The sequence below is a fragment of the Emydura macquarii genome, unplaced genomic scaffold, assembly GCF_026122565.2.
Source record: "Emydura macquarii macquarii isolate MOO-44397 ecotype Brisbane River unplaced genomic scaffold, CSIRO-AGI_Emac_v2 contig_771, whole genome shotgun sequence".
NCBI lineage: Eukaryota > Metazoa > Chordata > Testudines > Chelidae > Emydura > Emydura macquarii.
In genome coordinates this window covers 163651-183396 of record NW_027130908.1, presented here as the reverse complement: position 1 = coordinate 183396, position 19746 = coordinate 163651, and the positions used below count along the sequence as shown (strand labels likewise).

General features: G+C 45.5%; 3 protein-coding genes across 3 annotated transcripts; 2 read left to right on the top strand and 1 right to left on the bottom strand.

Moving 5' to 3' along the window:
- Positions 1 to 728: 728 nt before the first annotated feature.
- Positions 729 to 1664, top strand: LOC137149587 (olfactory receptor 14I1-like). The gene has a single exon (XM_067543102.1). The coding sequence runs from the start codon at positions 729 to 731 to the stop codon at positions 1662 to 1664; it is 936 nt and encodes a 311-aa protein (XP_067399203.1).
- Positions 1665 to 7032: 5368 nt separating this feature from the next.
- Positions 7033 to 7947, bottom strand: LOC137149575 (olfactory receptor 14C36-like). The gene has a single exon (XM_067543088.1). The coding sequence runs from the start codon at positions 7945 to 7947 to the stop codon at positions 7033 to 7035; it is 915 nt and encodes a 304-aa protein (XP_067399189.1).
- A 7272-nt stretch (positions 7948 to 15219) lies between these two features.
- On the top strand, positions 15220 to 16137 carry LOC137149577 (olfactory receptor 4E2-like). Its single transcript, XM_067543090.1, has one exon. The coding sequence runs from the start codon at positions 15379 to 15381 to the stop codon at positions 16135 to 16137; it is 759 nt and encodes a 252-aa protein (XP_067399191.1). The 5' UTR covers positions 15220 to 15378.
- Positions 16138 to 19746: the final 3609 nt, after the last annotated feature.

Here is a 19746-nt window from a genome sequence, read left to right as displayed (position 1 = left end):
CCTGCTCTAGCGCTGGATCCGCTGCTTCCCTCTGCTGCCCAGGGAGGGAAAGTGACTGGCCCAAGCTCACAGAGATGGTCGGTGACAGAGCCAAGTCTCCTGACTGCCAGGCACCCGCACACACATAAAGTTACAGCAGTAAATGACCCAGCACAAAGGCAGCTGAGCAATGCTACTAGCCCACGATGACACAGGGAGGGAAATGCAACTGAGATTTGGTGTCATCAATCAAGCCATCAGCAGGCAGCAGGCCGCCCGGGTGGTGTTGCAGTGCAATCATTACAGAGGAGCTCTCACACGGGTACCGAGTAACACTATGTCATATTTCCACTGAAAGTGGATATCAGGCAGTGTTGGCATTTTAGTTTCATGCACAATTTCTGAGTCTGCGGTTGGATGTGATAGGAGACCCATCTTGGCTAGAAGTGTTGCGTTGGGGTTGCACTTTGCTCCATCCTTCACACGGCATTTCATCAAGACACATCCTGAGCTAGACCTTCAGGTGGTGTGCACTGCTGCATCTCCATTGACTTTACAGGAGCCTATTTACCTTCAGGTGATAACTCACCACTCCTGGTCAATGGAAGGGACGAGAGCTGTGCACCTTTGACACCCACATCGTGAGATATTACAGAGGTGGATCAGGGCCATTCCCTGTGTCACTGTAATCCCAACCGTTATCTTTGTCCTTCCCTTTACAGCCTTCAGAGAATATACAGAGGAAGAAAATGTCCAACCGAACCGCTGTGACCGAGTTCCTTCTCCTGGGATTCTCCGACATTCGGGAGCTGCAGATTTTGCACTTTGTGGTGTTTCTGGTGATTTACCTGGCAGCCCTGATGGGGAACCTTCTCATTGTCACGGCCATAGCCCTCGACCAGCACCTTCACACCCCCATGTACTTCTTCCTCATGAATTTGGCCATCCTAGACCTTGGCTCCGTCTCTGTCACTATGCCCAAATCCATGGTCAATTCCCTCATGAACACCAGATTGATTTCTTATCCTGGATGCGTCGCCCAAGTCTTTCTCTTTATCGGCTTCACTGCAGCTGAAATTGCCTTGCTCACCATCATGGCGTACGACCGATACGTAGCCATCTGCCAACCACTGCACTACGAGAGGGTGATGAACAGGACAGCTTGTGTCCAAATGGCAGCCGGTGCCTGGATCAGTGGTATTGTCTACTCTGCATTGCACACCGGGAACACCTTCAGGTTGCCCTTCTGCCAGTCCAATGTCATCAGCCAATTCTTCTGTGAAATCCCCCAACTGCTCAAGCTCACCAGCTCTGATTCCTACCTCAGTGAAGTTGGGTTTATTGCCTTTGGTGTGTTTCTAGCTATAAACTGCTTTGTTTTTATGATTACGTCGTACGTTCAGATCTTCAAAGCAGTGCTGAGAATCCCCTCTGAGCAGGGCCGGCATAAAGCCTTCTCCACCTGCCTGCCTCACCTCACTGTGGTCTCTTTGTTACTTTTCACTGGCTTCTTCGAGCACCTGAATCCCATCTCCACCTCAGCATCAAATCCGGATCTGCTGGTGGGTGTTCTCTATGCCGTGGTGCCTCCGATGATGAATCCCATCATCTATAGCATGAGGAACAAGGAGATCAAAGCTTCATTGAAGAAACTGATTGTGTGGAGGTTATTCACCAAGAATTAAAATGTCTGTCCTTGCTCCTTGACTGTGTTTTCATTCTGAACTTCCTTATAAATAGAATTGTCTGATGACAAAATGGTCTCCTTGAGATGGGTGCAGTCAGTTCCTGAATTCATAAAATCCAGACTAACTCAACTGACGTCAAATGAGTTAGCGCTCCATGTGGTTTTTGGGGCTAGGAGTTTGGGAGTGTGGAATTTGTTTGTTTAGATGTCAGTTGTTTAAAGGTCAATGTGTTTTATCATCTATTGGAGATGTAATCGCCTCGTCTCTTTGATGGGGTTTTCTGCGAGACTTAAACTTTTGCTTTCCCCATTGATGAAGACTTGGAAAAAAAGTTCATGGAAGGGTCTCGGTAGCTGAATTCCTGGTCAAACAATTGTTTTTATGTATCATTCTTGCCATGGTGGAAAGGCAGTTGGAAGAGAAAGATATTGCAATGGTGCCTAAAGACAAACTGAGTCTAGGTAACAAGGAAAAATGTGTATGCTACCAAATAATTGCTGTGATGGACCTGGACTTGCTATCTAATATTTTCTCTAATGTTAAACTTTGTTCCTACTGTGGTAAATAAATCACACTTTGTATGGAGAAGGCCGGCCGGTCACTCAACTTATTACTGCTCACAGCTCCTGAGAGAAGAACTGCAGGTACCCAACACTGCTGAGAAATCACGTTGGTGCACAGGGTGATGTCGACCGAGACCCCGCTTGAGAGAGAGGAAAATCAGGTGATTCTGCCTTAAAAGAGGGACAGGCTCATGGCTGAGACCTGAGGGGGTGACCTCAGAGAGACTCGAGAAGGGGTCAGAGATGTAGCTAACCCTGTAACCAGGCCAACTGGGATTTAGCCAATCACTGCAAAGGGTTGATTTGAAATTAGCCAATGGTCTGTCCTCCACACAGGGCTCCAAATGTGTCCAGATCACTGAACCTGGCTGCTATTGCTGTTGTTATTATTATTGGTCTTATTATTAAAGCATGTTTGTGCTTATTTGTGTACCCTGTATATACTTAGATAAAAGCAGAGCATGTGGATAGATAGATAGACAGATAGAGAGATAGATAGAGAGATAGATAGATAGATAGACAGATAGATGGGTGTGTATAGGGAAAGACAGATAGATAGATAATCAAAGCCAATTTTGTGTCACTTTTGTTGCCCATGTCTGTTGCTGTCGAGATCAATGATTTCTTTGAAAGTATTCATTATTTGGCATTATTCATCAAAGAATTTATGTGACTACTTCTTACTCAATTGCTCCCTTACAAGCTCTTCATGATAATCATTGTCTGTGAGCTTTGAGCTTCTTTTGACTGGTCATGTTTTAACCTGTTCTGTTGTTCTTGCCTTGTCGGTTACAATGGATTATTATCATTGGTTTTCTGAAAAACTAATTCAATTGGTCAAATTGTCATAGAATCATAGAAAATTAGGGTTAGAAGGGACGTCAAGAGGTCATCTAGTCCAAATCCCTGCTCAAAGACCCCTGTGTCAAACACGCAGGAACACTGAGAAATTCAAAATGTAGGTCTGCGCCTATCTCAGCTGAGATAAAGACCATCTCACTTCAAGATCATAAAGAAGAATCTGCTGAAGGGTTGACACAGCACAAAAGGTTATTCCAGGCAATGGATATCTGGCAGTCAGTGGTAACTGGGCATCTTGGAAAATGAGGCCTCTTTGAAAAGGCCAGATGAGGCCTTTAAAACTGTAAATCAAAGCACCCTGAATACAATCTGATTGATTCTTAGTGGCCAGCCTGAAATGCAGAGAGTTTCCTCCAGTTGCCTGAGGAAACAAACGTCAACATTACTAGGAACGATTTTCACCTTTGTGGTTTGTTTCTCTAGAGAGGTGCATGGGCATGAAGCAGGGAATCCTCTGTCAGACATTTTTAAATCGGCAAGTCCAGATAAATTGTATCCAAGAGTTTTAAAAGAGCTGGCTGAAGAGCTCAATGAACCATTACTGTTTCTTTTTAATATGTCTTGGAACACTGGGGAAGTTGAAGGTGACTAGAAATAAGTGAATGTCGTGTCAATATTTAAAAAGGGTAAATGTGGTGACCCTGCCAGTTATAGACCAGTCAACCTGACTTCAAACCTGGGCAAGTTAGTGGAATGGCTGCAGTGGTATTTTATTAATTAAAGAATTAAAGGACATTCGTATAAATAATGCAAATCAAGATGGGTTTCTGGAAACAGATCCTTTCAAACTAACTTGATGTCTTTTTGGATGGGAATACACTTTTGGTTGATAAGGGTAATAATGTTGATGTAATACACTTAGACATCTGTAAGACGTTTGACTTGATATCACATGACATTTTACAGGTGCTGCTTCATGGCTGTACACTTCTTAACATTTTTATTAATGACCTAGAAGAGAACATAAAATCATAACTGATAAATCTCCAATATCTAATATCCAAACTAGACCTCGCCCACTGCAACTTGGGACCATTGATCTTTCTTCTGTCATCTGCCACCACTGAGAACAGCCTAGCTCCATCCTCTTTGGAACCCCCTTGCAGGTAGTTGAAAGCCACTGTAAAATCCCCCCTCGCTCTTCTCTTTTGCAGACTAAACAAGCCCAGTTCCCTCAGCCTCTCCTCATAAGTCTTGTGCTCCAGCCCCCTCATCATTTTTGTTGCCTTCCACGGGACCACCTCCAACCTCTGTGCATCTCGTTCCCCTGTCACCTCAGAATCATGTCGACTGGGATCGTTAAGGCTTGGTCTACACTTGCTGAGAAGTTTGGCGGCAATCAATGGGAGATACACAAGGAATGTAGAGGATCTTGCGTATCTCCCATCGACTTCCTACATTCGAATGAATGCGGTGTCCCCACTACACTGCACCGACAGGAAATGCCCTCCCGTTGACGCAGCGTTACTCTTTATCTGGGGGTGGATTTATTCAGTCGACTTCTGGATCGATTCATTGAGTGGGGTCTCCACTTCCACTCAATCGACACCAAAGAATCTATCCGGCGGCACCGAATTTGCCGCCGTCAGTGAAGACATACCCTAAGGGTTCAAAGGAGTTAGGCACCCAGATTGTTATAGCTTCATTTGAAGGCGTTGGAGCGATGGCTGTTTACCAAAGCTGAGGATATGCCCCATCTTTGTTAAGGAACCGGCGTACAATACTTCATTTCATGCACTCAACAACAGAGCTTCTTAAAAATATATCCCGTCAAACCAGCTCCAAGTTCTAACACCCAAATCTTCCCCTAACTGCTGGGTTGTCATTGAAGAGGCAGTTCCCCCCAACCACCTGGCTATTTTTGGTGAGTACACCTACTGGATTGGGCCCTGCATGAGTGCTAGGTGGTGGAACACCTATCTTCCCCCAGTTCGTCCATAGGGGGCAGTCGTGCTCCCACCCAGAGCAGACACACGGGCACCTGGGGAACTTTTCCTGCAGAATCCCAGGTGTGGAGTGAGTTTAGGCGCGTCCAGGGTTTCAGAGCAGCTGAGAAGGGGTGTTGTGAATCTCAGTGAGATATGATTCTGGGATTTAAGTCAGCTAAGCACTGCAGAAGATTTAGAAGTGACTGAAACTGTTTTTGAAATGAAAAAAAATATTACATGTGTAAATGCCTGAGAGGAGAGGAGGATGATTAGGGGTGGAAGAGGTGTTGGAAACAGTGGGAAAGAGGCTTGGGGGGCAGTGAGAGGAGGGGTGATTATAGGGAGTGGATAAACGGGTGGGTTGGATACTCTAGGAAGGAGGCCGTGAGGGTGAAGAACAGGAAAATAGGGCAAGGCAGGGGTGCCTGACAATCCCACATTCCCTTCCCATGTGTGTGCCAATATCTGGAGACCAGCCCATCTTCGTGTTGGGATTCCCTTCAAGACATTTTCCAGCTGGCTTACCCAGACACCTTGTCCAGTTCTGGGCGAACACTGCCTCCAGTTCTCTGGGACCCAAAAAACTCAGCTCAGCTCCAGATTTCATCACTCACAATCCTTTATTTGGCACACAGCAACACCACACCGGGATTATCAGACTCTAACACAGGGGCAATGCAGGGTATATTGCAGCTCCAGAGTTACACAGAAATCCTCTCCCTTCATATAGATGTACATATCTCAATGCATTTACTATACACTACATCACATATTTTTGGCTTGCTCTGTAGGAACCAATCCCTGTGCTGCCTGTTCTGTCCGTACATTATCCTCACTCCATGTTCTCCTTACCTCATGTCCACGTTCCTAATTTATCTAGTCGATTGCTGTTCTTGTTCGTAGTAAATGGTTGCCTGGGTGTTCTCCCGCTTATCTTAGCTGGCTCAGACGTTTTGTCTTCTTAGCCTACTGACCTATCTTATTTAGCACCAATTTTCTGTTTTTAACTTAGTGATCTGTTTACCTTGCTAATTCTATCTTTCAAAAAATGAGGCCTCCCTCCAAGAGTTAATTACTCATGTCAGACCAAGCCTCAGTTGACTCAGCTCCACTTCGGGACCCCACACCTCTCAGAGCGATTGTTTCAGGCTCTACTGATCACCCTGAAGTGTTCTCACTCAGCTGAGACTAGCTCATTGAGATGAATAGGCCACTTCACTGAGCCTCCTATGCTGCAGATGGTTGGGTTCAGCTTTGTACTGCACCTACCACGAGTATCTGAGGGTGGGAGTGGATGTGAGGGGAAACCCAGACTGTCCAAGCAGTGCCCAGTATACAGCTCATTTCCAGAAAATTGTGGAGGTTCTTAAAAGAGAATTTTGGTCCACTAACCATCCATACCCATTGCTATCTACAATTGTCACGGTGGCCACTACCTCCTACGAATAGCTTCTCTTTTGGTTAAAAAACCTAGGAAAATAAACAGCAAAAAACTTTGTTAAGTTGGTCCAGTGACAGTTCATGAACGTCCAGAACAAAACTCAAGCTTCTGAAAACCAGGACTTACAGAATTAAGTTTAAAACACCCTTAACTCTGCCCACTTTGAGCAATGCCTCACAACATTCACATTGTGCCTTTTCACTGTCATGGAGGGAGGCATACTGTACTTGCTCTTTGCTCAAACACAGCCTGCTCCCCCCGCAGAATACCACACTTGGAACATTTAGCAACCGCTTCATACCCTTTTACAGCCTCTTCCCACACAATTTTTTCTACATATATTTATGATACACATATAGATTATTACGTAATTTGCATTTGTGTAAACCTAGAGTAGCTTCTTTGACTTCAGTGAACTCAGTTTGCATATATTACCAGTGTAAACCCAGTATTTTACATAAAGAGAGAGCACATCAAATCTCCACGGAAACAATAACTTCATCAGTTGATTATATCTGTATAGACATAATAAATAAAGCCATAGACTTGGGAGAAATCTGGAAATTTTATGGTCACCCTATCAGTTTTCTCAGAGCACCTTTGATCTCCTTGTTTCTCATGCTGTAGATGATGGGATTCATCACTGGAGGCACCAAGGAATAGAGGACAGCCACCATGAGATCCAGCCCTGACATTGAGATGGAGGTGGGCTTCACGTAGGCAAAGACGCCAAGAGAAATAAACAAGGAGACAACAATGAGGTGAGGGAGGCAGGTGGAGAAGACTTTATGCCGGTCCCGCTCAGTGGGGATTCTCAGCACTGTAGTGAAGATCTGAATATATGACACTATTATCAATAAAAAACAGCTTAAAAACAAGCACAAATTGAAAACAATAACTCCAACTTCACCGAAGTACGAGTCAGAGCAGGCAAGCTTGAGGAGCTGCGGGATTTCACAGAAGAACTGATTCACCGTTTTATTTCCACAGAAGGTTAACGCAAACGTGTTCCCCGTGTGCAGGGCAGAATGGAGAACACCGCTGATCCAAGCACCGGCGGCCATCTGGACACAAACTCTTCCGTTCATCACCCTCTCATAGTGCAGTGGTTGGCAGATGGCAACGTATCGGTCATACGCCATGATGGCGAGGAAAGCAAAGTCTGCTTCAGTGAAGAAAATGAAGAGAAAGACTTGGGCAACACATCCAGTATAAGAAATCGTCCTGGTGTTCAATAGGGAATTGACCATAGACTTGGGGACAGTGACAGAGATGGAGCCAAGGTCTAGGATGGACAAATTCATCAGGAAGAAGTACATGGGGGTGTGAAGGTGGTGGCTGAGGGCTACAGTAGTGATAATAAGGAGATTCCCTGCCAGGGCAACTAAGAAAATCCCTAGAAACACCACAAAGTGCAAAAGCTGCAAGTCCCGCACGTCAGAGAATCCCAAGAGAAGGAACTCGTTCTCGGTGGTTCGGTTGGTCATTTCCCTCCTCGATACATAGTGCGCCACCTGTGGAGGGGAGGACAAGGGCAGTAGCCAGAATCAGAATCCTCTCTGACAATCATATTCCTAGGCAGGCACATTGTAAATTGGAATAATTCTCTTAGAGTCAATGGACAGTGTCAGATCCATCGTCCTACAATCTCGTCCAAGGTGTGGCTTGATAGAAAGCAGGGTAAAAATGGACCAAATTACAATGCAAACCCAACAGTTGTAACTAGGATGATTGTACTGTTGCGACAATCGAGAACTGTGTTATGAGAAGAGGCTACACTAGATTTATAGACATTGGGATCACTGGGATCATCTAAGCTGACTTCTGTATTAGACATGCCATAGAACTTCCCCGGAATAATTCCTAGAGTGGATCTCCAAGAAAAATCATCCAATCTTGATTTTCAAATGGTCATTGAAGGAGAATCCACCACAACCTTTGATCATTTTTTCCGGTGCTTAATTACTCTCACGGTTAAAAATGTACACCTTATTTCATTCTGAATTTGTCCTGCCATATCATATTATATCTTCCTCTGCTAGACTGAAGAGTCATTTGCTAAAATGTGTTTCCCAGGTAGGTAATTATACACTTTTGTCAAGTCACATCTTAACCTGCTCTTTCTTAAGCTAAATAGATTGAGCTCCTGGAGTCGATTACTGGAAGCATGTTTTATAATCTTTTAACCATTTTTGGGCTCTTTTGTGAACTCTCTCCAGTTAATCAACATCCTTCTTGAATTGCGAGTACCAGAACTGGACATAGTGTTCCATAAATACACAGAAAAAATAGCCTCTCTGCTCGTATTCAGGATTCCCCCATTTATGCATCTCAAGATCTTAACTCTTTTGGCCACAGCATCACACAGTTCATGTTCAACTGATTATCCATTACCACCCACAAATCTTTTTCAGAGTCCCTGCTATCTCAGGAGAGAGTCTCCTGTCCTGTAAGTGTGGTCTATATTCTTTGTTCCCGAATGTATGTATTCACATTTAGCTGTATTAAAATACATACTGTTTGTTTGCATCCAGTTCAGCAAGTAATCTAGATGGCTCTGAATCAGTGACTTGTCCTCTTCATTCATCACCACTCCCCCAACTTTTGTGTCATCTGCAAACTTCTGAACTTATGATTTTATGTTTTCCTCCAGGTCATTGACAGAAATGTAAAATAGCTGAGACTTTCTATGAAAAATTGCTTTATGTCCAACCCAGCTGTGGGGGGAAGTGTCAGACGAAATTGTTCAGAATTCAGCACTTTTTTAGCTGAAAATGCTCGTTTCTCATTTGACCCCCAAAAATAGAAAACAAACACTGGGGATTTTGGAGCTAATATAAAGTCAAAATTTTCTGCTAAAAAAAGAAATTCTGACGGGCTGTAGATATTTGATTGAATTGAGAGAAAAAGTCTGAAAAAGTTCCAGTGGAAATTCATATTTCTGTTCTTTAATGTGCCTTGTATATTAATACAGTAAATATTTAATTGAAATAACAACCTTACTGTGTTGGTCTTTGTGGTCAGCTGTTTCCATGTCCCTTTGCTGGGTTTCCTGAGTTGCTAGGTCCCTTTGCAGCTCCTAGCAGACAACGATCCACTCACCAGATGGGCACTACCTGGGACCAAGGATGGAAAGCCTCTCCCAGCTGAAGAGCTGATCCTGGCTTGTGCAGGTAACAGACGGTCACAGCCAAGGATACACCTGTTCGAGGGCTACAGAGCTGAATCTGTTCTCCAGGGCTGTGAGTCCAGCTCTGATCTCACCTTCGGAGCAAGTTACCCTGACAGTCTGCCCTAGATGACGCTAACCCCACAGAGGGGAAACAGCCCTTGTCCTGACCTCACACGATGGTAGCATTCCTGGAAGGACGCTTGGTTTAAAAAAGACCAGGGCAGAGACCCAAAGGGTGTCTCAAGGTGTTTGCAGAATGAAGCATGTATTTATAGCACAGACAGACATGTGACCGACAATAGCTAAAAGTCTAGTGCAAACAGAAGCTCAGCTGGCCTGGAATAAACTGTTCCTTCTACGACGTCTATTATCACCTCTGGGGGAGCAGGGATGTTTTTCTCTTCCTTTGCATCAACAGCTCTTGGGATGCAGCCACCAGAGGAACCCACAGCTCAGACTCCCCAGTTCAACTACAACTTCTGGAATCTGGTCGCTAAGGCTTATGCCCAGAGGTGGACACACAGGCATCCGGGGAAACGTTACTGCAGAAACCTAGGTGTGGAGTGAGTTTAGGTACATACAGGATTTGGCAGCAGCTGAGTGGGAGTTTTTGGAATCTCAATGGGGCCTGATTCTGGGATGTAGGCACCACAAGTAGCAGCGAAGGCCCTTTGTCAATCCCCCCCACCCTCTGTTCTCAGTGAACTTAATGGGAACTGGGTATCCCAGTTTCCTAAGCCAGCTTTGAAAATCCCAGTCTCTGTGACTTAAAAAGCAGTGTTGGCAAGTGCAGTGTCAATACACCCTCTCTCCGTGATCTCTGTCTCTCTATTCCGCCCGTCAGCATGGTGTTTTTAAAGTATATTAAGAACAAAAAAAGTCCTAACAATGGTATTGGTCCATTACTGGACCAGTTGGTCCATATGGAAATGGTAAAATGAATAATTATGCAGAAAAGACAGAAGTGTTCAATAAGTATTTCTGTTCTGTATTTGAGGGAGGGGGGAATAGATGATGTAGTCGCCACATGATAACACTCTTTCTATTCCACTAGTATCTCAGGAGGATATTAAACAAAAGCTACTAAAGTTAGACATTTTTAAATCAGCAGATCCACATAACTTGCACCTGAGAGTTTTAAAAGAACTGGCTGAGAAGCTCGCTGGATTGTTACTGTTGAAAATGGCATGGAGATTACACGTATAAAGTTTGCAGATGATACGAAACAGGGAAGAATTACAAGAGCTTTGGAAGACAGTATTAGAATTCAAAATTATCTTGAAAAGTCAAGAAAGGGTCTGAAATAGATAGGATGAAATTCAATAAGTACAAATGCAAAGTACTACACTTAGGAGGGAATAATCAACTGCACAAATACAAAATGGGAAATGACTGCCTAGGAAGGAATATTGCAGAAAAAAACCTGGGGGACTACAGTGGATCACAAATGAAATATGAGTCAAAACTGTAATGCTGTTGCAAAAAAAGCTAACATTATTCTGGGGTGTATTAGCAGAAGTGCTGTAAGAAAGACACGAGCAGTAATTCTTCCACTCTACTCAGCACTGATAAGGCCTCAGCTGAAATATTACATCCAGTTATCGGCATCACATTTCGGGGAAGATGCGGACAAATTGGAGAAAGTCTAGAGGAGAACAGCAAAAATTATCAGAGGTCTAGAAAACACGACCTAAGAGGAAAGATTGAAAAAGAAACCCTGAATTTGTTTAGAAGAGAAGAGAACACTGAGAGAGAACATGATAATAGTCCTCAAGTAAATAAAAGGTGGATAAAGAAGAGGGTGATGAATTGCTTTCCTCTTACACTGAAGGCAGGGCTAAAATTGCAGCAAGAGAGATTTAGGTTCGAAATTAGGAAAACATTTATTCACTGTAAGTGTAGTTACATACTGGAACAAATTCTCTAGAGAGGTTGTGGAATCTCCATCAGTGGAGGTTTTTAAGAACGGGTTAGACAAATACTTATCGGGGGTGGTCTAGATCAGCGGTTCTCAACCGGTGGTACGCGTACCACCGGTGGTACTTACGGGGAGGCTGGGCAAGCGGCAGAAGGGTTTCGGCGGCGGCTATTGTTTCCCCCAGGTAAGCTGCCGCAAATCTCTCCCCGCCTCTGCAAAACCCTGCCGCAAATCCCTCCCACCGCCGCCGCGAAACCCCGCCGCTGCAGGTCCCCTCCCTTTTTTTCCCCGAGTGGTACTCGGGTCGGGTACAGTCAGGTCAAGTGGTACTTTACCTGTCTGTACCTGGCCCAAGTGGTACTCGGGGAAAAAAGGTTGAGAACCGCTGGTCTAGATAATACTTAATCCTCCCTCAGTGCAGGGGACTGGACTAAAAGACCTACCAGGACTAGACCTTTCTAGTCCTACATTTCTATTATTCTATTTTTTTTCAGTAAGTCAAGGAACACTGGAAAAGCTCCAGAAGACTGGAAGAAAGCTGATGTTGTGCCAATATTTAAAAAGAGTAAATGGGAGACCCGGGTAATTATAGACATTGATCCCAGGCAAGCTAATGGAAGGGCTGGTGCATTAATTTATTATTTTATTATTTATTAAGTATTTTAATATAATGAATTATTATATCATATCAATATTATAATTATTATATAATAATAATTAAAATAATATATAATAATAAAATAATAATAAAGTAAATTATCCAATAACAAAATATATAAATGAATAAAAAAGAAAAGAAAACTTATAATAAAATAAAAATAAATAAAAAATAAAATAAAAATTAATATAAAATAAATAAATAAAAATAATAATAATAAAATTAAATGGAATAAATAAACTTAAATTAAATTTAACTAATATTAAATAATAATATATTATAATAATTATATGTTATTAATATAATTAATTACTATTATTATTGATTTATTATTTATTAATTTGTTATTAATTAATTTAGATATTCATTTCTTAATGGATAGTTGGCATTTTGTTTTCCAATGTGTATTACTTTGCGTTTATCAACAAATTAATTGTATCTGCCGTTTTGTTGCCGTGTCACATGAGATCCCTTTGTAACTCTTTGCAGTCTGCTTTGGACTTATCTTGAGTAATTTCGTATCATTTGCAAATTCTGCCACCTCTCTATTTACCATTTTTTCCAGATCTTTTATGAATATGTTGAACAGCTCAGGTCTCAGTACAGATCCCGGGGGGACACCACTATTTAACTCTCTCCATTCAAGACTCATGAATTCTCCTTTTTGGGTTGATGCCCATCATCCTTGCATCTGATCAATGCAAAGATGTCTTGCTCCTCTATTAAGTGTAATAAAATCCAGGCTAAAACCCTCAGTCAGCTCTGGTGTCTGTTATTGTTTGTGGTCAGCATTTCTAAACTGCTCTTCGTACGAACATCTCAATGCCAGAGTGCAAACCCTCTGGGGAATCCAGCCCTGAAAGTTCACTTTTCCCGTGTGGAATATCTCTGCTGACACGTCAGCCTCGGGAGAGAGAATTTTATCTGTGCTCTTCTGAAGAGCTTCTGCCCACAGATCACTGAGAAGGGCCCATCCCTGCTTCTTCTATCCAGATATCTACCGGCACGCAATGGGTGAAACATCCCCACTCCCTTCACCCAGCCTGCTCACCTCTGCACAAGCTAAGAACAACTAGACGGCAGGGTATATCCTCTTGCAAACCCATCTATCTATCATCATAGACCTTTCCCTCGCTTTCCCTCTGTCTCCTTGAATCTCAGGCATGGTTACCAAACTTTAATTATTCGTAGGGCTCTTCTCTGAACCACCTTCAGTTTTGCAACAACCTGCTTGAATTGTGAACACCAGAACTGGACACAGTATTCCAGCAGCGGTCACACCAGTGCCAAATACAGAGGTAACGTTTTTATTATATATCCTTCTTTTTCGGCAGGGGGAGTTATTATTTTTACAGTTACTTTTGCTTTGCCTCTAAGCCAGACGATTATTTTTTCACTTCTATAGCCTTCTTTCTCAATTGTGGGATTGTGGCTTTTGGGGCATCTTGTCAAATGTCCTTAAACAATTCCCCATGATCAGCCACTTGATTCTGTTTAAATGTTTCCTCCCAGCTGATTTGGCTTATAATTATTTTCAGCTTTGTGAAATGGACCCTTTTAATTAACCAAGCATAGATGTATCTTATATATGTGTGTATTTATAAGACAGGCTGGACTTTATTCTGTTTACACATTGCAAATGTTACCGAGTCATGATCACGGGTAACTAAGCTACCCCTAATTTTTAGTTCTGTGACCAGTTCCTCCTTATCGCTCAAGGTGAACTTTAATACAGAATTTCCCTGCATTGGATGCAACGTATTTTGAGTTAGGAAATGGCCATCTGTAATAGTTAGAAATTCCAAGGATTCTTTAGTACTGGTAGGAGGAGATGCCCAGCATACATCACTCAAATTGGAGTCTTTAGTGAGCATGACACCCCATCTATCTAATCTATCTATCTATCTATCAGTGTTGGTGGCTATTTCACCTGCAACTGCAGGATTTATTAAGACCTGGTATTAATTAATGTCTTCTAGTAAAAGCTTTAATTACTAAACAAAAAACAAAAAAAACCCTGCGAGTCCTGTAGCACTTTAAAGACTAACAGATTTAATTTCTGCAGGCATAAGCTTTCGTGGGCTGCAGATGCATCTGACAAAGTGAGTTGCAGCCCACGAAAGTTTATGCCTGCAGAAATTAAATGTGTTAGTATTTAAAGTGCTACAGGACTCTCGTTGTCTTTGCTGTATACAGACTAACATGGCTTCCCCTCTGGAACCTTTAATAACTAAAGCCTTCATACCCCAAAAATAAAATCATTATCTGTATTGCAGAGTTTTGCAGTGGAAAGAAATTGCCATCTCGAGACATGGATTCAGCAAATTCCACACTGTAAGTTACTAAATGTGGCTGTGTTTGTGTGTGTGTGTGGCTGTGTGTATATATATATTTCAATATATATTTATAATACACATATATTATACATATATACAAATATATATTTCTACATATTTGTATGCATATTTATATATATATATATATATATATATATATATATATATATATATATGTCTGTTTAGCTCCAGATTTTATTATCATAAAGGAGAATTGTGGATCTGAACGGAGAATTGTGGATGAATGACTGGATGGCTGAAGAGGGAAGAATGGATGGATAACTGGATAGATGTGGGTGGATGGATGGACTGATGGAGAGGTATAGATGAATGAATGGATCCATCTATTTACCCAGCCTGTTATTTATCGGTCTACCCATCAATCAGTTCCTTTATCTATCCTCTATCTATTTGCCTAAGCTCTGATTCTCTCTCTAAGCTCTGACCACCTGCCCATGTCCAGTTCTCTCTGTCTCTTGGTTCTCACCCTGTCCCATCCCGGAGGTATGATGGGCTCATTCTAAGGGATGTCCAGCTGTCTTCCTAGCAATGGCCAGGGACTCATCTGTCCCGCCAAGTCTTTAAGGCCCCACAGCTGGTCCAAGAGGGTGGTCTCAACACCTAATCGCCTTCTCTCTGAATAGGCCCAGTGACCGGCTACAACCTTCAAACACCAGCCTGGTGAGTGAGATTGTCTTGCTGGGCCTCTTCCAGACCCAGGGCCTTAGTTTGGCTTTGGGCCTCCTGCTCCTCCTCTCCTACGCCACCGTGTTGCTAAGCAACCTCTCCATTATCCTGACCATCCGCTCCGAGCCGCGCCTGGCCGCCTCCCCCATGTACTACCTCCTGGGCAACCTCTCCCTGGTGGACCTGTTCTACACCTCGGTCACCACGCCCCAGATGGCGCTGGGGCTGCTCTCTGGCCATGCCACCATCCCCTTGGGCGAGTGCCTGGCCCAACTCTTCTTCCTCCACTTCTGGGGCTGCACCGAGATCTTCCTCCTCACCGCCATGGCCTATGACCGCTACGTGGCCATCTGCCAGCCCCTGCACTACGCGGCCATCATGGACCGCCGCACCTGTGCCAGGCTGGTGGCTGGCTCCTGGCTGGGGGCCTTGGTCCACTCTTTGATACAGACCCTTCTGGCCGCCACCTTGCCCTACTGTGGCCCCAAACGCATCGACCATTATTTCTGCGACGTGGCTCCGCTGTTGGGCGTGGCCTGTGCTGACATATCCCTGGTGGGAATCTTGGTGGTGTCCAACACCGGGGCCATCTCCCTGGTCTGCTTCCTGGTGCTGCTGGTCTCCTATGGGGTCATCCTGGCCGCCCTCCGGCACCGCTCTGCTGAGGGCCGGCGCAAGGCTCTGTCCACCTGCACGGCCCACCTGATGGTGGTGGCCATCTTCTTCGGGCCCTGCATCTTCATCTACACCCGGCCCTTCTCCACCATCCCGGCCGACAAGGTGGTGTCACTGCTGGCCACAGTTGTGACGCCCACACTCAACCCACTGATCTACACCTTGAGGAATGCGGAGATGAAGGGTGCCATGAGGCGGCTGTGGGGCAGGCGGGTGAGAGCAGAGAAGTGAGACGAGGGCCTTTCAGGTGGGGAGGGCTGGCCACTTTGCCATCGTTCTTCAGTTCGTGCCTTGCCCTTACAGCTTCACACACCTGCTGAGGTGCAGTCAGCTCTGGGGTGGAGCAGCTGGGTAAGAGCCATGCATCAAGGCCGCACAGAGTTGGCCCACTCACGGCTGGGATGCAGCCAGGTCTGGAGTGGGGAAATTGGTTAACAGCTGCACAGCAACACCACCTGGGGATGACTCCACCAAAACGGAGATGCAGACAGCTTGGGGTGGGGCAAGTGGGTAACAGCTACACCACAAGAGGAATGGTTACCCAGCAATTTAGGGTGGGAAATGCAGCCGCATTTCAACCCAGCTGCTCAAAGGCATTGAGGTGCCTAATTCCCATTGGTTTTGATGCCGTTGAGGTTGTGGCCTGGGCGTCCCATTGGCACTCGGGGAAGATTTGTGAATGAATAAATTATAACAAGGATTGTGTGTTCTGAGCGTTCGTCTCCTGCTGATCACAAAGCAAAGAGACTTTGGCCAGGACACTGGCCCTAGCTTAAATGTTCCCTCCGCTTCCAAGATAATCACCAGCCAGTCTCCGGTGACTCTGAGTGGCTGGGACGTCAGAGAGCCAGCCTCTGGCAACACAGCACCCCGAGGTGGCTCTGGAGCCGGGACTCACTCCGAAGGCAGAGTGCAGTCCAACCTAATGGAGACTCCACTCTGGATCCCAGTGGAGGGTCATCAGGGGCCCAGGTCCTATGGATGTGACAAGGAGGAATTGACCAACTGGCTAAATATCCTGGACCCGGGACAACACCCTGGTGAGCCAAGGTGATCTCATTAAACAGAAGGTGTTACCCAGATCTGGACTCCTGTGTTCTGTCCTTAGCCCTGGGAGGGGAGTGCGTTACAGTGGGTTGGAGTGCCGGGGCCTGGGACCCAGGACTCCTGGGTTCTCTCCCCAGGTCAGGGAGAGGAATGGGATCTGGTGGGTTTGATCAGGGCTGGGGGCCAGGATGCCTGGGTTCTCTTCCTGGCTCCGGGAGGGTAGTGGGGTCTGGTGGGTGGGGCTGGGAGTCAAAACTTCTCCAGGGCTCTCTTCCTGGGTCTGCCACTGACTCCCGGAGCAACAACGCTGCCTCGGTTTCCCCATCTTGAAATCAGCAATGGAACTGCCCATCTCGCCCTGTCACAATGATTGGGGTGAAGGTGCAGGGTTGACAGAGATTTTCAGAGCTTTAGATGCCCTTTCAAATGAATGGCCATGGCACGCTTACATCTCTGCATGGCTTTGAAGATCTTAGCCATGAATGTAAAGTGAGAGCATCACATTGGCTGTAGCCATATGCTTACACACTGGGAGCATCATATAACGGGGACGTCGTCTACAGCATCTTTGCACGATCCGCACCCAAATGAGACAAAGCAGCACCTCCCTAAGGAATCAGCAGTAGTAGGCTATTATCCTACCATGTGGACCAGCCATTGGAAAGAGACAAGCTACAAACCTTGCCACGGAACTACAAATTCTGTAACCTGATTTGCACGTGCAAATATTTAGTAATCTGAGTGTGCAATATATATATATACACAAGCAGGGTTTCTATTTATACCCTATGGCTCAGATTTATAGGATTATCCATTTATTAATCTTAAAGGACGTTTAAATAAACTATTTACAGTAGGTCCTGCTTTATACACTGGCATGTTTCAAATAAAATCTAAACTCACTCTGCTAAAACCCACCCTTCTAAAGGTTACACGGAGATAAACAATACACGGGACTGGAAGGTGCATGGAGCTAGTGATGGAGACGCAGAAGCCATGAATATACTTGCACAATTCCCATCACATTGTGTTTAGCTTTTTGTCCCCCCAATACCTGCAAACCAGCTCACAACTTCTCCGTCGTGACCCACCAAAACACTGACGGGTCCTGAGAAGAGCTGTGGAAAGTCAAACTTGGCGGCTAGTAAATACACCGAAAAATGCATTTTGACACAAATCCACTGAATGGTTTGGGACGATGTTTTTCCCTCCCAGGACTTAGACAACCTTCGCAAAAGAGCCAGAGGAGGAGCCAACTCTTTTCTAAGTCCCAGAGAACTCACCTGGGAGGTGAGAGATGCCCCCCCCTTCAATTGCCCCACACCGCTTGATGAGGAGAATTGATGTGAAGATGGGTGCGGGCCCGGGACCTGGGCTGCAGCCAGAGATGACAGTTTTATAGCCCTGCTGTGGGCAGGATGTATAAGAGGCTAGGGGTAACTAAGCCTCCCCCAAAAAGGCCGTCCACGCAGGGGGGGAAACGCTGTGGATACTGCATGGATCACTCCTGCAGAGGCGCGCCGGCCTGCTGCTGCCTTTGGAGCACCAGAAGTGAAGTGGGGGGGTGGCCACTGGACCCCATCCCAGAGTGCCTCTTCCCCTTTGCCCCCACTCTGCCTCTTCCCCTATGGCCCCGCCCTTGCTCTGCCTTTTGTACTGAGGCCCGGCCCTCACTCTGCCTCTTCCTGCCCCCCGCTCCACTGCTTCCACTGAGGCCCCGCCCTCACTCCACCTTTTCTCCCAAGGCCTCTCCCCACCCGCCACTCACTTGTCTCCACCCCCTTCCCCGAGGATCCCCCCGCACCTGCTTCTTGTGCCTTTCTTCCCCCTTCCCTGTCACTTGCCTCGGGCAGGGAAAAGTGATGGGGCATGGGCCCACCTGTTTCAGGCAGTGGGTGGAGAGAAGCGAATATCTGGTTCAGGGACCTTCTCTGGAGAGAGGGCAGAGAGGACATAGAGGCAGATGGGGGGCCCTCGAGTGAAGGATGTGGAGAGGTGTGGGTGGGAGGTCTTGGTGGAGAAGGTGGAGAGGTGCAAACAGCAGGTAGGCAGGGCCTCAAGGGAGAGGATGGGAAAGGGTGGATGGAGGGCGGGGCCTCATGGGAAAGAGGCTGAGCAGTGGCGGGGACATGGTCCAGGCGCCGGTGGCCCCTCCCACTTCTAGGAAGCTTCCGGAGCTCTTGTGTGAGCCTCCCCGAACCCTGCCCAAGTCAGCTCACACAAGCCAGCTGTGTGTGTTTTATTGCAGTGTGCACACACGCAGAGAGAGCCCCGGTTCAGAATAGCCCATAGAGCAGGGCACGGTGCGAGATCCGAATTTAAATCCTTTCTCCATAACAGGCAGAGAGAGAAATTGAACTCAGATCTCTCTCATCAGGGGCCGAACCACTCCTTTAACACGTATAAGAGCAGTTAGACCTGTCCCTACCAGCTATTTTATGAGTCCAGCCCTTTAAATATCATAGAATCAGAGGGCTGGAGGAGTCCTCAAGAGGTCATCTGATCCAGTCCCCTGCACTCATGGCAGGTCTAAGTAATATCTAGACCATCCCTGACAGGTGTTTGTCTAACCTGCTTTTAAAAATCTCCAGAGATGGAGATTCCACAACCTCCCCGGGCAATTTATTCCAGTGATTAACCACCCTGACGGTTAGGAAGTTTTTTGTAACGTCCAACCTAAACCCCTTGCTACAGTTTAAGCCCATTGCTTCTTGTCCTGTCCTCAGCGGTTAAGAAGAACAATTTTTCTCCCTCCTCCTTGTAACCATCTTTTATGTCCCCTCTCAGTCTTCT

Coding starts and splice junctions, on each gene's coding strand:
- LOC137149587 (XM_067543102.1), top strand. CDS start 729: ATGTCCAACCGAACCGCTGTGACCGAGTTCCTTCTCCTGGGATTCTCC.
- LOC137149575 (XM_067543088.1), bottom strand. CDS start 7,947: ATGACCAACCGAACCACCGAGAACGAGTTCCTTCTCTTGGGATTCTCT.
- LOC137149577 (XM_067543090.1), top strand. CDS start 15,379: ATGTACTACCTCCTGGGCAACCTCTCCCTGGTGGACCTGTTCTACACC.